This window comes from Stegodyphus dumicola, chromosome 2, assembly GCF_044657685.1.
Source record: "Stegodyphus dumicola isolate Sdum_Otavi_A_Nest chromosome 2, ASM4465768v1".
Taxonomy (NCBI): domain Eukaryota; kingdom Metazoa; phylum Arthropoda; class Arachnida; order Araneae; family Eresidae; genus Stegodyphus; species Stegodyphus dumicola.
In genome coordinates, this window is record NC_140769.1 from 86314799 (window position 1) to 86338967 (window position 24169).

Here is a 24169-nt window from a genome sequence, read left to right on the forward strand (position 1 = left end):
TTCTTCCTTTTTCATATTGTTAATGCATTCCTAAATCGTGAGAAATTATTCATGAACAGAGAACGTATTAATTCGGTTATTTGGGGGCCCTTCGTGTCTTCTAATCATTTAGTGAAGTATGTATACAGTAGTAAAAGTCTTTTTTCCCGCTTCTCAATATATTACAATGATCAGCAAGTATTTAATGTTAAAGTAATTAATTCAAGGAATATAAATTTACTTGCCAAAATTTTTAAAACTGCGTGGTAGAGTAGGAAATGAATGCTATGCGTTGCACGTTTTCTCGAAGTTAATCAGTTTCTTTCTAAATTTCAATAACTTAATGGTCTGCAGAGAGTATTTAGAGTTCTAAAATGCCTTCACTTGTCGAAGCTTACCATTTTATTTATTTTATTACCACACGTGCGTATGTAACTCAGTATAGAAAAATGACATTAACTTTAATTCCAAACAAATACGTACTCGAAAGATTTTCTATTGTAAATAAAGTCTAAAAGTTCAGAATTTTTTCACAATAACCTGCAAGTCTACAACAACAATGCGCTCGAGGTTTTCCTGACGAAGTTTATCTTGTAAATGAAAATAAATCCTCACATTATGAAACAAAAAACCACACTTATCCGTTAGCATAAATCAGATGCCATTTGGAAAAATTTCTTTTATATAATCACGAAAGGTACATTAGATTCATTCTGTAGGATTATCTTAAATAGATTGTGACGTGTGAACTTTTAAGGTATTTGGGAACTAAAGGATTGAGAAAAACTTTATCAGAGATTAACAGACATAAATTAATAAATTTATATGTAGAAAAAAACTAATGTAGAAAATAACATAATATGAATAAGTATATGTAATGAAAGACGAAAGTAACACTAGAAAATGAACAAAATAATGTACAGTAGAATTTAGTATGAATAAACAGTGGAACATCAAGGTAGAAATTAGTAAAAATTGGTGTTGGTGTATTTAATTATGGCAAAGCACACTAGGACTATCTTCTTAAGGGGAGGGATGCCTTCGTGGAGGACATTCTAAGGGAAACTGGCTCGTATACACGTTACACATGGGGAAAACCCCGAAAATACCCATGCAGCCAGCCCGTTCGCGGGATTCGAACCTCGGAAGTAGAGAAATGCCGTAATACGTTACATTTGACAATATAAAATACGTCAAATGCTAGTATTTAGTCTCAGAGTTTCTGTAAATATAGTTAATTATTAGTTTAGATACTCCTTCAGTTTCGCGATATAATAAGTTAGAAATCGACTACTGACTAAACAATGAGAAATTGACTCACCGGATGTTATCAAAATGAATCTCGAACGAAAGCTTAGACAAGCCTTTTCCGTTGATGGATATTTATACTTTCCACGCAAGTGCTGATTTCTCAATTAGCATAAATTGCATACTTTGCTAAGCATACATTTTTTCTTATTTTCTAACTTATTTTTCAAATTGTCGATGTACCCTTATAATTATCAAATTTATTCCTGTATTTCATGTTCCGCTTGCGTATTTCGCTAACTAGCACAAGCTTCTGAAACATTTTGAGTATTAACATTATTTATTCCTTTCTCAGGGCCGGCGCCAAAGCATGTGTCACGGTGCAGCCTCACGGAGCGGCAGAATTTAATTTAGGGGCTGGCAAAACTGTTAGAATTCAGGAAAGAATCGGGCGGCAGAATTTCGTATTCACGGCGTTTGCACCGGGCAGCAAAAGTCTAGCGCCCAACCTGCCCTTCGTTAAGGCGTTCAGAAAGCGAGCTTCCCTAAATTTTAACTTAGTTCTTAACCTACAATATATTTATACATATTATTGAGTTATTTTTAAATACTAGTTTGGTTAAAACAATTAATAACACTGTTCGATTATTTCTCCTTTAGACCTTAATCTGTGACTGTCTTCGCGGGTCTGTGACATTCCTCGTTATTAAGGAAAGTTTAAGCTTATTTTTTGTCCTTTCTTTTGTCTACTTAGTTGAATATTTTTTTTATCAATTTCAATTTTTCCTATTAATCTGGCAAAGATATTTAAAGAGATCTCTACGAAAACATAATATGTAGTGGTGTTAAAATATGCTAGAAATTCCACGTTCTTTTTATCTGAACTATATTCTGAGAAATGCATGAAGAGAAAGGAATTTAAAATAGCTCACGGAAACTGGTTTTAACTTTGCTATTTGTAGTTTAGCTATAGTGTATGCCTCTTTGACGTTGATGAGCTAAATTAAGTCATACAGGACAAAAATCTAGCGCCCAACCTGGCCTTCGTTAAGGCGTTCAGAAAGCGAGCTTCCCTAAATTTTAACTTAGTTCTTAACCTACAATATATTTATACATATTATTGAGTTATTTTTAAATACTAGTTTGGTTAAAACAATTAATAACACTGTTCGATTATTTCTCCTTTAGACCTTAATCTGTGACTGTCTTCGCGGGTCTGTGACATTCCTCGTTATTAAGGAAAGTTTAAGCTTATTTTTTGTCCTTTCTTTTGTCTACTTAGTTGAATATTTTTTTTATCAGTTTCAATTTTTCCTATTAATCTGGCAAAGATATTTAAAGAGATCTCTACGAAAACATAATATGTAGTGGTGTTAAAATATGCTAGAAATTCCACGTTCTTTTTATCTGAACTATATTCTGAGAAATGCATGAAGAGAAAGGAATTTAAAATAGCTCACGGAAACTGGTTTTAACTTTGCTATTTGTAGTTTAGCTATAGTGTATGCCTCTTTGACGTTGATGAGCTAAATTAAGTCATACAGGACAATTTCCAGCTCTAAGAAAAACATATCTGGTTCCTTAGCAGCTATCTATTTGGCCTCACACGCGTGTTCAAATGACATTGCTGAGTTTTAGCATAAGCGAACGTACTGCATTTCCAATAAACTATACATCAAACTGTGTTTCATTCCATTCTACTGATTTATTCATGATGCTGCAATTTCTAGGAATATGAGTACGGTACTGAGACTTTGTCCAAAGGTATTTACTTCTATAAATATATGTGATTTTGTTTATTTGTTATTTTATACATGCATGCGGTAATTCAAATTACAGCCATTCGTTTTTGAAAAAGCGCATTTTTCAAATTTTTATTGAAATTCAGATAATTAAAAACTTATCAACTTTATAACTGCTGTCAGTTTCAAAATATAATGACTTAATAATACATTATAATTAAATTTCCACCTTACTACAGACAGAGTGGTAAAATTGCTGAATATAGGTAGTTACGACTTGGATTCGAATCCAGGCGAATGGACTGGCTGCATGGACGCTTTGGTGGTTTTCCCCATGTGTAATCTATATATACGAGACAGTTTTTCTTAGAAAATCCTCCACGAAGGCATCCCTTCAATTAGGTAGCTAGGCCTCGTTTGCATTGTCATAATAAATGAAACCAAAGCAATTAAATTTCCGGGATGCAGCTTTAAAATAAATATGTATTGAAATATACACTGATGTATACTGACTCTCAAAATACCACTCATGTGCAACTATGCACTGATTTAGATCACATTTCCATTTGCGAAAGCAGTCTTAAGTTATATTTTTAAAAATATTGTTGCATACTTGTCTCACATTTTGTTGAAAATCAGTTATATAAGAAAATATTCTTCCCTTCTAATCGCCTTTATGGATAGAGAACATCTCGGAAAATGTACTTCATGACTGCTCAGGGGCGCTCAGAAGCTATGATTCGTGATTGAAAAAAAGCATAGACTTTGCATAAATCTTTCACATCCCCAGCTTTTAGTTAGCTACTTCTACATTAATCTGTAATTCTTCAGCTACCAATTTTCATAGCTAATTATTTGTCAGATTCAAGCCAGTAATGTAGAATAAATTGATAAATCAGCAAAAACTTAAAAGTTGAATAATTGTAAAGCCGGCTATTTCATTTTTTCATTTCCAAGCAATTTATTTTTCAAAGCAGTAGATACTAGACAACTTAAAATATTAAAAATATATATAATAATGTTATTTTAGACCTAACTGTAGCACAAATTGGTAAAGAATGGATACGTATTTAAGTACAAATTGCGAAACGTAATTTTTCAGCGTGATAGCATAGCATAGTGTATGTCGTACCGAAATTCTAAATCTACCAACATTTTGCAATAATCGGTAATTATATAAAATTACCAACTATCCCCGTTTACTGCTAATTTACCGGCACCTATTATTTCCAAAAAATTTACTGTAAAAAAAGCAAAAAATAAATAAATAATTAAAATAAAATAAAAAAATAATAAATGATCTTTTATTCCAAAATTATCAGGCACTACAAAAATGTATCAGAATAAATTATATATTAATTGTACACTTCAAAACGATGTAGCATATGTATGTAATTAACATAATTCTAATATTAATGGCCAATTATTTATGTATAATTTATGTTAGCAAATTAATTTTATATACTTATAGAGATCTTTATTACAAAAAGTTTCAGAAAGTTCTTTACTTACATACATAATCAAGTTGTTTTTTTATTTAAAACATTTTATCTGCTATTTTTAACTGCATGGTAGTCATTATCAAATTGTACGTTTTTATTTAATATATTTTCCTCTTAAATGTTTTTACTGAAAATGCCCCAGTGTTTTGAAAATGCAATTTAATTACTCAGTTAATTAATTTACCAAAGTTAATTTGTAAGATTTTATGTTAAGTAACCAGTTGTTATGATTTGAACCTTTACTATAACCGCTTCTTTCAGTAGTCTTCCCCAGAATGCAAACTAGTTATGCGAGTATTTAAAGCTCTGGCAAAGGTTATTCCGGCTTTAGCCATTTTGCTAGCAGACGTTAAAAACGTGCCATTTGAAATATTTGAGCCAACTTAATTTAAATCATTTTCTGTAGTCTCCAACTACGTTACATGAATTTAAACTTAGGCTATTTTACACACCCGCAAGTAGCGGAGTTTTATTTTGTAAGAACAATAGGTACTTTCTATTAAATTTAATGAGTTAATAAAAAAAGGCTGTTTAACCTTCGTAAGACTGTGTCGACTTAATTTAGGCTCAACGATACCTCGCTTATCAGTCTAGTAGGGCTTGAAAGACCTTAATCATTACAATCCCTAGAACCCTGTAATTCATCATATAATGCAAAGGTCTTGCCTTTTATTAGAAAATCTTCTTCATTGATAGAGTAGCATTGGATAATGAAGAAATTGCGCTTGAAAATTTTGGGGGACCATATCCCGTATATTTCCGCTAAATTCTATAGCATCTGGTTTCTTTTTATACATGCGTTTAAATATTCTCTGACTTTCTTCGTAGCTGTAGTTTTACTGGACGTTTTGAAAATTTTGTAATCTTCGTAATTCCAATTTTGAAGGACACAGATAAAAACTATTGCAGAACATCAGAATATATCATTCAGTCCCCATTTGAAAACGACCCTTCAAAGCATTCTTAACTTTGTTAGTTAAAATTGTATTTTGATTTTTTAATTCGATGAATATGAATTTCTTGTGAAGTCAAAAATATATAGATTAACGTTTATATGAGTTTCATTAACTTTAATGGATTAAAACCCCGATTTTGAATCAGGAAATCAATTCATTGCTCGTAAAATTCTTATAGACTTCTATACATTTGAGAATTTTTTTAGCAGATGGGGAAATTTAAACGCCATACACAGATCATACTGATATATTTGCTATTTGCTGAATTACCGGTAAAAAAATTTTGATTTATCAGTAAATATATGAGCCATTTTATTCTCGATTTATCTGTAAACCAATTTATACGTATTATAGTCTCTAATTGAAAATGCGTTAATATATGTATTTAAAATATCTGAGCTAATAATTGCTCAAATTACAAGCTGAGTGTTTGTTATTTCGAGAGAAATATTTAACTTTATACACACTTTAGTAAAAATGCGAGATAGAAATTTAAACAACAAACATTAACAACAAAATTTGCATTAAATTGGAAAAATTTAATTTATATTTTTAACATTATCATATTGCTAAACCTGTTCTTAATAGTTTATACCGGAGATGGCAGGAAAACAATGAGAGTATGTGAATGACTTAAATGATTTTGAAATTGGCAAGGAAATGTCATGGATAACTCCAGGAGCAGGTAGCCGAATATAGTACTATTACTAACAGAAATCGAGATTCAGATTGACCAGTTATTAATTATGAAATTTAAAGCTTATAAATTAAAGATGAATTGGGAAGTAGTTTTGGTTGACCTAAAAGTGAGGATGAAATGGGTTTCTGCGAAGTGCCTTTCATTACAGTCTCAGAGCGCTCCTTCTGTGTAAAAATGCAATTACCAATAACCTCAGTCTACCTATTCAACTTCTTTAGTTCACTACAGTTTTTAGCTATTAAAAACAAAGCTTGCGCTACAAGGACAACACTTTTGATGTAATTAATATTCATAAACTTGACAACCATTTTTCGAAACTTGTTTTGCAGGCTTACATGAAATGGGAATGCTTACCAATGGGACATTTACATGAAGTGGTAAAGCTTACGAGAAATGGGAACTCAGTCTAAACAAGTGTTTGAAATTTAGTGTTTAATTAATTTAGTGTTGAGTGACACCCAGAAGTGATACATTGAATGTGACACGTGAGTATGAACAACTGTATTATTGTACACTCATATAAGTATTTAAAATGTATTTAAGTATTTAAACTCCGCATGTAAGTATTTTAAATGAGCAGTTCCAGAATTAAGTTATCACATCTTGTGAGAAAAAGCTATTCCCTCTGCATCAGTATGATACGCAAATTTTGTTTCGTGTATATTGCGCCCAAGAAAAGGCACATTTGCTGCATGTGTGATGTCTGCTGTATACTCAAGTCTGATTTAATTCTTTGAGCTGAAAAAATCCCAAGAATCACAAGTTCTGCTAACTTTAGAAATTTTTAGATGCATAAATTTTTCTATGCTTACCTTACAAATGGATACATCAGAATGTGCAAATCCTGTTACATTTGCTTTGCGCATGACAAATAGACACATTCTTTATTAATTCATTTTCCTATAAAATAGCTAAGAAATACAATCTCTTTTAATCTATCTTTAGATAAGTTTTAAAGAAAACAACTGCACAAAAGGAGAGTAAAAATGGGGAAAGAAAATAATTTTTGATAAAGGTATAATCTAGCTTTGGGATAATATATGCCTAAAAAGTATAAAAAAAATTTAGGAAAGATTTTTAATGGACAATAAGATTCTCATTGTCCTTCAGTAATATGTTCAAATTTTTTCATATTTTTACTTCAAGCCTTTGAAGAAGAGGAATTGTGTTACTTACTTTTTGAAATATACTAATCTATTCAATTGATTGAATTCAATGAAAGAATGATTCAATTTCATCAACTGCTTAAATTCAGGTTTGTCTGTTATTCTTGAATTTCCTAAACATTCATAGCTTTAAATAACTTCTTTGGAAATTTTTATGCTTGAATTACACATTTTGTATGCTTTATGCTTTAATTAATTTTTATAAATATTATATATCTATGCTCCATGTTTTTATGCATACTGACGCTAAACGGTATTACACTATGCAATTTATCTTTTGAAAATTGTTAATAAGGTTAATTTTACACATAGGAAAAGATACTTTTTGAGAGTGTAATGAAAGAAGTTTCCATATTCTGCAAACGTACAATATATACTTTCTAAAATAAATATTATTACATAACTAAATCAGTGTCATTGATAAGTGTGTTTGCTGCATTGAAACGAACAGAATAAATATTATGAACAATTCTTTTATTGATTTTAATTGGCATCGAATTGAATTATGATAAACATATTTCAAACAAATACATGTTGAAAAAAGCTTCAACTTTCAAAGTCCTATTGCTTTTCCTTTACAGTAAGAACACAGTATACAAACAAGAATGCTATTAATATTCGCAGACATATATTTATATGTACAACAGATAAATAGAATTATAATTCTGCATACTGTACACGAGAAATACTTTTTTCATATAAAAACATGTAACTGACAAAAAGTGCATCCGTTTTATGATGGTTCGAGCCTTTTTATTCGGCTCGAAAGACAAAGAAACCACGAAGGACGTCACAAACATTTATTGACACAGTTTGGAAGGAAGCTGATATTTTTAGAAACCCCATTCTTGAGAAGCACGAATAGATTACAAAGCTGTTGAGAACACATTTTTATTTATATAGTTAGAAAGGCTATTTTAAGGTATACAATATAAAAGGAGAGGAAACTATGTAGCATTAACGCGAGTATACGTAATTTAATTTTAGGTAACAGAAATAAGGAAGAAGTAAATTTAAATAAAAAGGTTTACATTCTAAAAAATCACAGGATCACTGATTACATTTAGTTTACCTACGATTTAACTGATGTAAAGGACTGGAATAGGTATTGCGAACACCAACTAGGATGAGATTGCTTATATGCAAACCAATTTACTACATCTGGAAAAAAAGGTTGATTTTGAATTTCTTTTCTTTCTCTCTCCGTAGTTTATATTTTACCATGGATAAACTCAATGTAATTCTGCTAATTAACATATGACTGAAAAATGCGAAAGGAAAGAAATCAAGAAACTCCGCACTGCAGTCATATATGAAGCTTACGTTTGATTTACTTACTTTTTTACTATATATAATATTTTATTACTTCATACGCAATTTGTATGCAGGTACAGTACTCGTTGCTTATTAAACTCGCTGACTAATAAACTCAGCCTCTTACTATGTTTAAATTTCCAAGAACCAAAGCAAATACACACTAATTAACAGAAAACCTGCAATTTATTAAACTCATCTCCGCCGCGTATAGAACTCAAACTGTCAAACGACTGTTTTTCAGATCCAGAATAAACTGTTTGTGGTCGATAAAAGCTGTTTGTCGTTCATTCATTTATCTTTCAGTTATGTGGTGCTTCAATAAAATTATTGTAGCAGGAATATTGGCCAATGTAGTTAAAATCAAGACTCCCTGACGGTGTTGGGTACTCTTCCCTAGTCCCTGTCACTCTTCCCTAGTCAGACACTGTTTTTAAATCTATTTGTCCGAACTGGAGCTGACAGAGTCAGAATACATTTATCTTACGATTAACAAAAGCAGTCTTTTGTAGGCATTAGGAACACATTTTTTGATCGTAAATGTGATTCCCAGGATTAAAGAAAAGATGGTGCTTAAGCGAGCACTGGTACCCTTTCTCGAATAGTTGACCTGGAACGCAAGTGTATACACACATTAAAGAAACATTATGAAGTGCTTCCTTGTATTATCTTACACTGTCAGTCTTTGATTAAAAAGGGAAGTGGCTGTTGTAAGGCTGAAGAAAAAAGAAAAGAAAGTATTAATAATTCCTTTAATAACCATGAAACGACAGGTCGACTGGAAAGAAAATGTGCAATCTTCCTGCTCACTAGAAACGGATGGCTCACAAGACGGAAAGAGAAAAATAACATTGTTTATTCAGAAACTACGTGGTGCAAAGCAAGGAACAGATCATCATTCGGCTGAAAATTGGATAAAAGATGTTTTACCTGAGCTTCTAAAAGTTACAAGCCACACAGATAACACTGGTTTGTTTTACAAAGCATTATAAAAGCACGCAAAGAAAAAGTTTAAAGTTGTTTAAAAGTGAAAAAACGACTGGTTTTAAGGAATTAAAAGAACTAGTTACTGTATCATTAACGTGTAATATGGATGTAAAAATTAAAACGTCATTGGTTATTGAAAAAAGTAAAAATTTCGAAGTTTAAAAGGAGCCAAGAATTTAACTTTAACATATCATACTAATAACAATGCATGGATGACAAGCAGTATTTTTAAAATGGGACAGAGAGCTGGAAAACGAAACTATAGCATTACTGTTAGATAACTGTGTTGCATGCAGATCCTTCTGATAGCGTTTTGAAAACAATAAATTAATGCTCCTTCCTGAAAAATTGCTAAATTAATGTTTCGTCCTGTTTTTTCTCATTCGAGAGAAGTCGTATTTTATTGTTATAAAAACTTTACTGTTATAAAAGCTTTCAAATATCTTTAGAGGACAGATGTCGTTCAAAAAGAAATAAAAAGTCTGAATCTTGTGACAATGTAAGCACTTCGAAGGAGATAACTAAGTCGATGACTTTGAAGTTATGCATATTATAGTCAATGCATGGAAATCAGGCTCCTCAAACACAAATATTGCTTCAGAAAACATGGTTTTATTTAGAAGAAGCCACAGAGGATTTGCAAGCTCTTTCTAATATTCCGCCGTCACTGAAAGAAATTATGAGGATTCTTTTTAAAATACGTTGCAGCTGATGATAATATTGAGGCAGCATGTGAAAACACTAACTACGGTACTATAGAAAGTGTTTTAGAACAGCTTCAGAAACTGAAACTGACAAAGGAAGTGATACGGAAAAAAGTGACTACACGCCAACTTGAACTGAATCGAAGTGAGCACTGTTAACGCTTGAGAATTCTCGAACTGAAAGGTGGAGATGAGACATTTTTAGAAACTTGAAAATACAACTGAAAGACTTTCGACGAATAATACGAATAAAGCTATTCTTTGTAAAAGTTTAAATTTTCATCAGGTATGCAAGCAATAAACATTTTTAGGAGAAAATTTTCCAAATTTCGCAAATAGTTTAATTATAGCATTAATTTTTAATTAATAATTTAAGTAATAAATGTTAGGTTAATTCTTAGTTACTATCTTACTAAAGAAGTTTAACGTCGATAAAGTAATTTGGAATATAGTTATCACCGTTTATTAAATCAGCCGCTTAATAAACTTAAATATGTTTGCAACGAAAGGAGATTTTATATCCGGCGGGTATTGTATTTGATTTATTTAATAAACTAATCATATATAGTCTTACAAGAAAAGTACAGGAAACATTAAATCATTATTTTTAGCAGAGTTTACTAAATTTTCTGTCGCGAAATAGTAAAATTTAATAATGATAAATGTTTTAAATTTTTCTTTGTCGAAAGGTATCATCCTTAACTACAGTTTGTAATAAATTTCTTATTGTTTTTAGTGCTAAAATAATTTTCTAGATTGCTGCTAACGAATGATGAACTAAATGCATTGCATCTTAAGCTAATATGTTAATTTAAGAAAATCTCTTTTTTTCCTTCGGCGTTTTTTTTTTTTTTTTTTTTTTTTTTTTCCTACGGCATTACTTTTGATCTTTTTCACTGCTTTTACAGTCTTCGATAGAAGCCACTCCCTTTCAGTTCATACGTAGATACATTTCTCAATAAAACTTGGAAAATCCATATCAGTATAATGTAAAAACAATCTGACTTACAAATTTCAGAATTCAGTGTCATTAACCTCTTACGTGGCAACCTTAACCTTTTTGGGTAAAAACCCAAATCATCCTATCCTCAAAATTTTCATCGCTGAAGAAGTTAAACTGTTTAATACGAAATCATTTAAATTAATGTTTTTGAAAAAGTTTGGAACTAAACATACAAAAAATTCATTTCATCTTAAAATATCTTAATATCTTTTTTCGAAACTTCACTCTGTTCTACACTCATTTCAGAACTTGCGCTCTAATCCCTGAATATATATTTTATGTATCAGAAACGTTATATTGTCAGCAGGATTTATCATTTGATAGTATTATTAATATGTTAAGATTTCATGATAAGTTTAATTTTTTCCGTAATAAATAAATTTTAAAAGGCGAAATTTAACCAAGAACAGTGATCTAAATTTAAATTTACAGTAATAGGATGAATGTTAAAAAGAAACATTATGCCTCAGTAGCGCAGTTATAATAAATATCATCTTGTACTGCACTCAGGCCGGGGTATAATTTTTATTGTTATTACCCGGAACAAAGAAAGCACTAGATCTGACGATAAAAGTACTAAAACATTAAAATATTCATAGAAAGCGCCTGACTTGGAAAGAGCTGATTCATAGAAAGTGCCTGATCCTGAAAGCTCTAATAATAGTTACGCTGATTAAGATATTAAGAGTTCTTTAAAATAAGGCTTACAAATATACTGATAGGAATACTCAACCAAACTACAGATTTCTTTCAACTATTATTTTGAAAATAAGACCCCTATAGAATATAAAAGTAAGTTACAATAACAGGTAACTTAACTATATTAAGTGGCACAGTTAATTTGGAAAAAAGATGTTACCAGAAAACAGTGTGATAAGTTATAAAGCAAAAGAACAGAGGGCATTTTAAAATAAACACGAAAATAGAACAAAATAAGTTTCAAAGGTAAAGTAAAACTACTTTTAGTTATATGGATTTTAAAACTGTAAAATAATTTTAAAATCTTTCCTTCAGTGTATTCTGGCTTAATTAAAACTTGCAAATTAGTAGTGATATTTCACTCCTCTGCTTTTGAATATCCCCTAGGGGTATATGTAGCCACTGAGGATGTAACTAAACCCGATTAATTGGACCAGCGATTTTAATACGACGGGTGTAATTAGTCGCCAATTGCCGCATATAATTAGTACCTCACGATTTGTTAAACATAGAGTTCAGAACATTTCAAGTTTGAAGTATGCGGGATGGAATAATCCATTATTATCCACACGAGTTTCTAACTGGGGCTCCTTAATTAGGCAGGTGCGTTATTAGGTGAAACCAGGAGTACATAACACAAGCTTCAAAGTTTATACTCATTGCTTACCTGATAACAAAATATCATCATCGATGGCATTATTGAATGATTTTGCCCAACCACATTGCTTTGCAAGGGATTAAGTTAAAGTGTTCGATGCTGTATGCATTGCGAAACGTTATTTATTTATTTATTTATTTTTGTTTCAAGGAACAAAAATAGGAGATTTGAAGAACGAGCTGTTGCAAACAGATCGTAAATCTTAGTTTCCATAGTTTTGAAATATTGAAAATATGCAAATTAAGGGGAAGAAAATTTAAAATTGCAGAATTATTTTTTGAATGACATTTGCAGCTCATAGTCCAATACAACAGGATTTTGTCTTATTCACACATAATAAATATATGACATTTAAATTTTGATGATATCAATTATATAGTGTCAGTTAGGAGTGAAAGATTAAAATCATTTTGTTTATTTTGTGCTGCTGTGGTTGTATTTTCCACTTTCACATTATCAAATGTTAGTCGGAAAGAGCTCTAAAATTATTGGGAATTACTTACAGCAATTATTCCACTTACTGTAGTCTGAAAATCATAACTTTAAACATTTTATGAAAGGAGCTTAGAGAAATATTTGATAATTAAGACACAATAACACGCCGAATAAATACTAATTCAGAAGACAAACAACAAAAATCAGCGTTATATTTACAAAATTTTCACAGGACTAGTTTCGATGGTTTTACCGAACCGCCATCCTCAGCTGCAAAACCGCAAATGAGTTGGTTGAGTTAATTTGATAGTTGGAAATGTACCTGATAATAAAAGGAATAAGAAAGTTTTCATATGCAATTTATTGTATTGTAACCCATTATTTCGTTCGTTAAGCTAAAAGTTTATGTTAAATGTCTTAAATATTGTTACCTAATTCACTTTTTAATTTTATTCTCCCAGAAAACGTCGTGGTAAAATTGCTTTAAATGCGCAACTGAGGACGTTTCCTACTCTCAAAACGTCAAAATATTACTACATTCCTTCTTTTTATGCACGGACATTTTGTAATTTATCAGAAATATGTATAATGCATTCTCAAACTATTGACACAGGTGGTTATTTAAGTTGATCTTCTTTTGAGCCGTTATGATAGCAATGTTTCATGAATAGGTATAGAACTATATAGGAATGATGAAAATACTTTTGAGTAAGTGCTCGGCTAGTTGGGAGGATGGAGGGGAGTAATAGATAAAATACGTTACAGGCGAATGTTGAACGGATTAACATTAATGTTCTCAAAAGCGAATTTTTTTAATGAAGATCTGTGATGAATAAATTATATACGTCTATGCCTATGGAGAGGAAAGTATTATAGAAGATTCAGTTATATGAATTTATATTCCTGACATGTTCTTGCAAAATCTCAGATTTCAAACTTGGTATTATAGATTTCATATTGGAATGAAATTAAATTAAAGCACAATTCCAATTCCAAATTTTTATGTTACTGTCTAAGTGTTAAAATGACTATACGAAAGTAAATTAAAAAATATCGTAATCGAATTTCGCATTTTATCTTTAGTAAAACGAAAAAAAGGATTTTACTATAAAAAACTCTGAAACCCATATATCTCCCAGGAGAAAATTAATCTGTCATAATTTTTAGTACTTTTCTTGTAGGTAATTTAGACTCTACGTTATAGAAATACTAAGGAAATTTCTCTTATCTTTTATGCCACTAATTAGAAAATACTTTGAAAAGCCCTCAAACATAATTTTGTATTAAGAAGTATATTAAATGTCCTTTGTTCCTCAAGAAAATGAACAATCTCGACTGAAAAGTATTTTCGTAAAATTTTAATAAATAGCAAAGAATTTTGTATGAAAACGCTTTTAAGCACAGCCTTTTTATTAAGTAAATTAGTGACAATCTCTTTACTATAGATTATTGCGCTCTGATCTGTCTTTCGTGACAGGTTGTCACTACATCAATTCATGCATGTTTCTTCAGAGAATAAAGCCATGTATGGTAATTAATATATTTTTCGTCTACTGTGTTAAATATCAGAGAAAACATCATGAATTACTACTTCTTTTCATATTTTAGTTTAAATAACAACAATTAATGAAAATTAACTTCTTTACAACTGCAAAGATATTAAAGAGCAATAAAACTCCAATTATTCTTACAAAATGGCATCTGTGTGGTTGTCTTCTTTCTGCAGGCTAAATGCGTAGTTATTGTTCTCATTTTATTAATAATGTTTACTTTATCTTTCATGATCATACTAATATGCTTAATTTTTAGCTATGCATTAATTAAATTAAATATTCCATTTTTAGCAACTAAAATATAATAAAATAATGTTAAACGATTCAAGAAACAAAATTACATTGTATCAACAGTAAATGAATTTCATGTGCAGAGCAATACACTCTTGCCTCACATACATAACAAAACAACCTACAGAAATGTTCATAGAAAGTTAATCTTGTAGCGACTATTATGCTTTTCGTATGGAAAACCAGAAGACTAACTGCATGTACCAGATAACAGTTGTAAGGTACCAGAAGTGGAAACAGCCCGACCCACCTAATCAAGCAAGTTGGTCTTATGGTCACAACCAGGGTGTCTTCACCTGGATTCGAGGATCGAATCTTCCACTTGCCTGCTGGATTGTGCTCCTGACGCCATGCAAAAAGGTCATGTGATAATTCCTAATTCTAAATTATGAATAAAATACATAGCGTGGAGATTGGATTTATCTCACCTTTCCAGGTTTGTTCAATGCTTTCTTTTTTAGATAAGCAGCACTTGTTACATAAGCAACTGCTCACTGAATAAATAAAAATGTTAGCCCTACAAGTCGCACATTTTTGTTTTTCCAATAATGTTTGCAGTATTAACCGAAAACAGTATGCCAATCTAAGTGTCGTAACATTTGTCTGATTACAAAATTAATTAGGTTCTTCCAAATATATTTTGTATTACTAAAAAAGGAAAAAGAGCTAGTACAATAATCTTAATTTTACTTGATCTGAAGTGAAGAATAAGTTACTCAGAAAACTGGAAGTCCTTATGACTGGTAGTTCTACTGTAGTCTTATTTTAAATTATATGACAACATTATTTGGTCTGGTTTTAAATCATAGTTAGGGCCATTCGAATTCACAGACATAAGTTCATAAAATGTAAGAATGCCATAAAAATATCTTCTTGATAAAGCCTCAAGTACTTTCTGGATTAACATTTTGTTCCATAAAGTAAAATAGTAGTATTATAAAGTGCTGACTAGGAACACTGAAGGAAAATATAAAATAGAATTCGCATTTGTGATTATTGAAAAGATTTCATCTTTTTCTGGAAAGCTGTTTTAATCTTTATAGCTACGCATAAAGCTTAGTTTGCTAATATTAACGATAACTCTTATATTAAGAAACTTTTGCGTAGTATAGAATCTTACTTTATGTACTTAAGTTTCAATCATTTGGAAAGAAAATTTAATACAATTACAGGCCGCGTCATACTTATTTCCGTACTTCTGCAAACTTTCAAAATTTCAGTGATTAGAAAAGAGGTTAAAAGTAAACAATCAGATCTGAAAGCAATACTAAAAGCATGTTTTCCAACTGATTTTTTTTATCTAATTTTTTTAGAACATGTTTATATGGAGGATTTAATTCGTATGTTAAATTTTTACAATTTTAAAGTTTACAAAATTATATATCTTAAGAATTTCAGCTTACATCTATCTGGTTATTTTTAAAAAATAATTATAAGTTTTTATTACATTATTTCTTGGTGATATCAAGGAGGTTGCTTAGTTCCAGATTGGTTATTAAAATTCTTACTGAAGATTTGTGTCATTTCCTTTTTATGATTTTCGTAATAATAACAGTTAAATTATACATGGTGCAATTTTGAATTTTTTGTTTGCGATTTAATTTCATGCAATGCTTTAAATTTCACGCATTGAATGCGTGACCAGTGATATTAACAATTATATTTTATCTTCTAAGATAAATTTAAAATGATCCCTTGCTTTAGCCTAAAATATATACGAAATGTAAAAAGACCAAAAATCTATAAGAACTTTACGATAAGCTAAAATTACTTTATACTCTAAATACTTTAATGAAAGCCAACTATATAAATAAATACGACTTTATATTATATGTTTCGTATTGTTGTCCGTAATCCTCCCGTCGCTTTCGGTGCAAATTAGTCTGATGCTTTTGGAAAACTGCAAGACTGACAAGCAATTTTTTTTTTTTTCATAATGACTCAAAATTCATTAACTATGATTTGTTAACGCAAGTCGCATTTTAAAGATGTTTATTATACTTGGAAAACGAATTCGGATTATTTACTTCATTTTATGTTTCTAGACAACATGTACATTCTAGGCATACATCCTTATATAAGCCGTATGATCCTTCATGCCATATAAAGCATCCAAAAATAAGCTTCTTTTTTAGGATAAATATCTTTTCAGTGACGGAAAGAGAAAGAAGTGAAGGAAATTACACTTAAATTTACTTCTAAATCTAAAGATTGAGATATTATATTAAATTTTGAATGAGGTTTCTAATGTTATTTGATTTTCTATAGTATGAAAGGAGACACTTAAAGCAAGCAAATTAAACTCATATGTTATATTTAAAACTTTCATAATACTATTTTCTGTTAAACTCATAATTAGTTACAAGCCCATACTTACCGATAAAAACAGAAAGTAGCCAAATGCTTTATGATGATTTATAATCAGTATACTAATGGCAGGATAGATATTTGATTAACAAAAGATTTGAAAGGTTTTGCAGAAAATATATTTTTAAAAACTTCAACTTGATGCATTTTCTGATTACCAAAATTAAAAAATATAATCATAATGAAAAATTTAGAAATTTGTTTTAAAGTAGGTTGCTTTAAATGTACTTATAAATGCATATTTTCAAAACGAATTGCTTCAGTTGGGGAATGCTTTTAAAAACTAACACTATTTAATACCTACATCAAAAAGAATATTGTTGCAGTAATGGGTGGATTCAAAACAAATACTGTACAACACAAACATTACACACGATCACATCCATTCACAATGCACTGAAAGACAATAAGACATTGGACAATCGCGCTGCACAATAACAATTGCAAAGTTTTTGATTAGCAAAGACTGACTCCAAACTTTTATCTGAAGAGAATAAATATTAAATTTTAATAAAATACATTAGCACTGAAGAATAACACTTGTTTTTGACAAATATCTGTGAGATGTATGCTGACGAAAATTTTAATATTAGCGAATTTTTTTGCCTTATTTCATTTTGCTTTGAGATTTATTTATTAATAAATGTTGCGATAATATCAATCTAATGATTTTTACCGATATCTCAAGACTACGAATATATTATCTATCTGTACAAATCTGTACACTGAGTATTTGTTTCCATAGTTCTTGCAAAACTGACTTTAAACAGTATTTAAGAATTCAAGAGATTTCCTAAATGTTGTTTTTAATATCATTTCAACTAATTACTGAAAACTTTTATGCCAAAGAAATTATACCCGTTTATGGAAAATAAATCTTTCATCAGTCAATAAAAGTATTATTTTAATATTATCATTTTATTATCAAAGAATTTTTACTTCATAAATCTCATAACTGTATCTTTTAAACAAATAAACTAACAGTTGCTCTAACAACTTGGATACTTATTTATAAATTATGTAATACAGATAAAAATGCTGTCGTGCATGCTATGTAGTTTAAACTAAAATGGCATTTAATCTGTTTACACTTGTCTTTTAACTTGGTTCCATTTCATTTTCTGTGCCAAGTTTGAAACATGTCAGTCTTTACTTCTCATAAAACTATCGAAGACAAATGCATAAAATCATTTTCAAAATCTGTGGACAATAACAATGATTAGAGTAGAATTCTTTGGCATCAGTCAACAAAATGCAAAAACTCTAACGAAGAGTAACATTTTAACAAAACAACACTTTACAAATTTATCGCACTTCTTTCAGTATATATATTTTACAGAAGGATATGTTGAATAGACCTCACATGAAATACACGCCAAAATATAAGGAATTAAGTCACAGGTCTATATACAAAATGTCATAGTGTATCGAATTCGTAAAACCTTTGACACTCATATTAGCTCATTTTAATAATATTCATAGAATGGTCCGTTTAAGTAAAAATATTATGATCTATTATAGCACAAATGAAACTTAAAAACAATACTGATTGTTAACATTTACAACTGCATAAATACTAACTACAAAAAGATAAACTTATTCACCATGTTCCTGGGCTTAAAATATATCATACAAAAGACAACTTCTATAAATTAAATCGTACAAGAATGCCTTATCGTAAGTTAAATAAATCGGAAGCTTGATTAACGAATAATATGTCGTACACTTAATAAGGGTACTGAAGGAAGTTTTATTTGCATAACTATAAATGTTATTTGTAATCAGGTCAACTAATCAGACAAAATAACGAATACTTAAATATAAATGCATTTTTAATCACTTCGCATACGTATAAATAACAAAAGAGAAAATATGTTTGATGTTTTAATTGTATTAATTAACTAAAATTATCATAATGTGGTAATGGTAATAATTTAGTAAAAATAATTGCATAAAATTAATCTATGATAATACATTCTGAAACTCTATACGGCTAAATTCTAGAACAAAGAAATTTTTAATAATTGTAATATTAATTATGCATTTTCCGTAATGTCGTTTTTTGCTATTAATATATTAAGCTCATTATTTAACTTTTGTTATGAAATGAATCACTTAGTGTCATTTTGCGATTATATTATACAGATTCTTCCGATTCTATTCCGATTTTAATGGAAGAGTTAAAAATAATGGATAACATAAGTTTATCGATGCGTGAGAGTTTAGTCTGAAAGAAACCTCGAAAAGGTTAGTTAAAAGTAAATGACAGAAGTTCGTTATTAATCCATAGCAGATCATAAAATGGTTTATAACTTATTTTTAAACCATATCATGTCTTAAAATTGCTCTGTAATTTAATATATTAATTCTATAAGTTCTTAAATTATTTTGTCATTTATTCCTAACTAAGCAATTATATACTGTTTCATTATAAAATAATTAATTAATGTACTAAATAAAATAAAGTATTATACTACATAGTAGTTTCTGAAAACTAATTATACCACATTCATAAATATTGATTAAGCTACAATTTTAAACATTGATCTTGTTTTAACGTTCAGCATAAAATTATCAGTTCGAAATTAAAAATTGCTCTCATTTATTTTTCACATTTTTTGCTTAAACTTATTTATTATAAGCAAAAAACTTTGATATGTATAATTTAAGAGCTGAGACTATCGTTTTTTAACGATTAAAAATTTAATATTTTTCATCGTACTCCTTCATTCTTCATAGTTGACAAGCAGAATTTCAATGCACATTATGCGCAAATTAACGACGCATAAATTAAAACAAAAGCAAATTTACGTGCACAAAGTTCCATTTTTCTGTCAAGGATTTATTATGGAAGAAACGAGATCACACTTGTCATTGTTTTATCATAAAATAGCAGTAATATTATGGAATTTCTGAAACATATTAAGAAATTTTACATCAGTTTCTTTAAATGCATAAATAATCTGGATTTTGTTTTAACAACACGTATTCATTTTTTTAAATATTAAATTTATTGTGAATTGTGGTTACTCTCTAGAGAGTTAGAGTTTCTAGGGAGTTAAGCGTTTTGCTATTTACAATGGCATATCATTTCTACATTTTGTTTCGAAATATCTGAGAAAACTATGAAGATATTAACCCTCCGATTGTAATGCATTATCAGTTTACTTTCATCAGACTTTGACAGAATTAGAAATTTCTCAAATGATATAAAAAAAAGACTTTTAACCATTGCGTAGTTTCAGTCAGTGAAACAATTTCGTTTTATATGCGTTTTATATACAAACAAATTTAATATGAATTGCCAATCCTTATTGTTATTTGGTTTAAAAATTTTAACACTGTAATTAAGCTTTTCGATAAATATTTAATTTTCATTGAAGGAGCTGAAAGAATTTAGACATGTATTCATGTTGCAGCAAAATGTATTACACCTTAAGGATGAAACTGCATGAATAATCAAATTTATGGATGGTTTTATAAGATCATAAAATTTTCTATACCATAATAACATGGAGAGCAGAAAAGCTTTGTTTAAAAAAAGAAAAATATGAAAAATTTCATAAAATTATTACGAATTGATATTAAAAACTGAGGTATCCTTTTACAATACTAGCATATTTACAAAGTATTTAGGTTCATAAGAAAGAAAGACGTTATGAAGTCTTTATAACAATAAAATTATTTCAGATGCCTCAATGTGGCATTTTCATTTTTTAAATTTTATTTAAATTCTGAAATAAAAGTTAAATTCATACTTTTCCCATGGAACATGTTGGAACATTTTATTGTGTGCATATAAAAGTTTTTTTCTCTATGAAAGTAATTTACATAACTGAAATCAGTTAACATAAATAATAATAATAATAAAGAAATCACGGCCATCCAAAATTTCTTCCCACCATTTGGTAAAACTTGACATTAAAGGGCCTGTAGAAATCCCTCAGCCTTTGAATTGTAGAAAGAGATATATCTGGATGTGTCCGACCTTTGGTTTTACCCAAACAATGTGGATTTCCACTGCCTTCAGATTTTTTCAAGCAGGGAAATCCTTTAGTTTCATTGAAATAGAAATGTTTATCTGATATGACTTGCTTCAAGTCCAGAAACTCCTGAACTCTCCCCATTTCTCCGGCAGGATCCCGAATGAGGTTCTCTCCGCTGATAAACAACATCCTGTCCAAGCTGAAATACCTGGTCCACCATTCCAAAAAACGGGCGTAAACACCTATTCTAATGGCGCTCCAGGAAGTGTCAACTAAACCTGTGCTGACGTTTAGAAAGGCCATTTCTTCAAAGGAGGGAGTGTCTTTTCTCTTGCTGGTGGACTGTGTGTAGTCTGATATAGCCCTGGTGACGGGATCACGAACTACGACAAGTAGACGGACGGACGGAGACATGGAGTGGATTCTAGGGGGCACTTCCTTTGTTATGAAGTAGCTAGGTGTCTTTTCCATGGTGATCTGACCTTCCAAACTCGATGGCATTTGCTGCCTGGAAAAGAAATTGTGATTTTAAGAAAGCAATATAAATTTTATAAACAAAAATCTAAGACAGATAAAATGTTTTCACATACTATCTTAGCAGAGCACAAATTACGAAAGCAATATTGCTATCTGGTAATTTCTAATTACAGTCTAACACTTCGAATTTACTATTAATGTTTTCAAAAGTTGAAAAGAAAACTACTAAATAATTTTAAAGCATGAAAATGATAAGATTTAAAAAAAAACATTAGGTCTAATTTCGGTATGCAGATTTAAAATTAAAACTTGAAATAGTTTTAAAATGAACAAATGCGATTGACTATTGGTTTAAAAATTAATCCTCGAGAAGTATATGTAGTTTAGAGTGAACTCATCTTAATCGCAAAGCTTCCAAAGGGTATAAGAAATTTCCCTGTAATATTATTCCTAAATGGTTAGTAAATTTTAAATTTACATTATGTCATTGGATTAGTTACGCATAAGTTCTGCAATAAATACTTTCCTTTAGTGGACGCTTCGAGGACTTGTAGTATTTTATATTTTTTCCAAGACATCAAATCTGCTTACCAGAAACATTAAACCTTTCTTCAGAGTGTTTAATAAGAATCAAGAGTGGCGTAAACGGTTTTAGCACTCTTATTAGCACATTAAAATAAATATTACTAACTTATCACAGGGAATAATATTAATATTTTATCAGATAGCTTACGTTTATTTCAAAGAAGTCAAAACTCATCGAAGCACTGCGACGGATAAAGAAAATTTATAAGGTACTTTCTCTCTCCTTCCAACATGCCTTCTTCTTCCAACATGCACTCGGCGCATACTTGAGAGGTCGTGGTTCGAGTGCCGGCGGTGGGCATCGCTCGTTTTTAACATTTTAACCTCTCCTGCTTCAAAATAACTTCATGACTCTACAGTGGTGCCCGAACTAAAGGATGGTGGACATTAATTCATCACCAACAGGATTTGGCGGTTGAGTCCCTTAATCCCCAGTTGCCCTATATCAAGGGAGTATATAACCTTCGTAATGTAAAGATAGCACACTCTGCGCGTGTTCGAGAGGTCCAGGTTCGAGTCTCAACGAGGGCATTGCTTATTTTCTGTGACCTTCATAATGTAAAGATAGCACACTCGGCGCGTGTTCGAGAGGTCCAGGTTCGAGTCTCAACGAGGGCATTGCTTATTTTCTGTGACCTTCATAATGTAAAGATAGCACACTCGGCGCGTGTTCGAGAGGTCCAGGTTCGAGTCCCAACGAGGGCATTGCTTATTTTCTATGTCTTCTGCTTCAAAATAACCTAATGACTCTACAAATTTAATTCCCTTTCAGAAAAATAATAAATTATTTTTTTTAATTCCGAGTAGGAATTACCTTTCATGAAATGTAAGCGTAACTGAGATCTTATGTTAATTTTAACCCCCCAAAAAATTCCTTAGCTATTTAAATGCACAATAAGAAACGAAAAAGCCAAGTCATCCACAGCGTCAAAACTAAAGAAAAAGAAACAGCATGAAAATATGAAAGTCTTTGATTGCCGAAATACTTTAGTTATATGTTAGTTCCATTTCCTTAACTGGAACCGCCCGAAATGCCTTTCAATTTTTTTTCCACTTCAGTGAAATGTGCGTACCGCTGATGCAGAGAAGCGAAATAAATAAATAAATATAAACTTGAAATTTACGATCGGCGTGATACACAGTTCCTCTTTTAGTTTTCTTCTTGAGGGAAAAAAACGCAACATTTCGAGAAACTCGTTGAGTTATAGTTGACGAAAAAAGGGAATTTCTAAACAAGATGGATAAAAAAGGGAACTACTGTACAGAAAAAAACAACGGCAAAGAAATCATAAGCAAGACGTTGGAACTTCTACAACATATCGAGATGACCCTTGAAAAATCTACTTTCTCCTTGAATGATGGTAATTTCGGAAGCAGAGAACGAATTTCGAAACGTCATTTTTCATCCCACAAGTTATGGAAAATAGTTGCTCTTTCTTTCTCCTGTGTATGTGTATGTGTGTCTCTTTCTCTCCAGAGCTGCTGCATGGGAGATTTCTGTAGCGTTGAGTTGTAGCCTACCAGAGCGAAACGAAAGATAGAAATGAGCTTAACGGAGGAACAAAAGGCTTGCCCGTGGTTCCTGCATTTGTTTCGAAGTAGAAATTTTTGTCTCTATACGTAAACAGATATCGTGATGAAAAGAATATTCATTTAGAATTTCACAGATTGGGGACCATTTAAAATTTTTATGATTATTTTTTAGATAGCTTATATTCTGTTAATAAAACTGCTGATGCTTGGAAAAAAAAAATCTGAAATGTTTCAGATTTTAAATTATGTCCAAAGGGTCGTTTTTTTAACGTTTTGAGTGTTAC

General features: G+C 30.4%; 2 protein-coding genes across 3 annotated transcripts in view; both read right to left on the minus strand.

Annotated features, from left to right (window-relative positions):
- The window catches only part of LOC118195277 (uncharacterized), a 62231-nt gene extending 60906 nt beyond the window's left edge, over nt 1–1325 (minus strand). For both annotated transcript variants that reach the window (XR_004759224.2, XM_035366558.2), the window contains exon 1: nt 1301–1325. The gene's annotated coding sequence lies outside the window, so the exon portion shown is untranslated. The remainder of the gene's footprint in view (nt 1–1300) is intronic.
- Nucleotides 1326–7746: 6421 nt separating this feature from the next.
- Nucleotides 7747–24169, minus strand: part of LOC118195276 (heparan sulfate glucosamine 3-O-sulfotransferase 6-like) — a 206385-nt gene continuing 189962 nt past the window's right edge. The window contains exon 2 of the mRNA XM_035366557.2: nt 7747–21798. Within this exon, the coding sequence (XP_035222448.1) occupies nt 21180–21798 (619 nt within the window). The 3' untranslated portion in view covers nt 7747–21179. The remainder of the gene's footprint in view (nt 21799–24169) is intronic.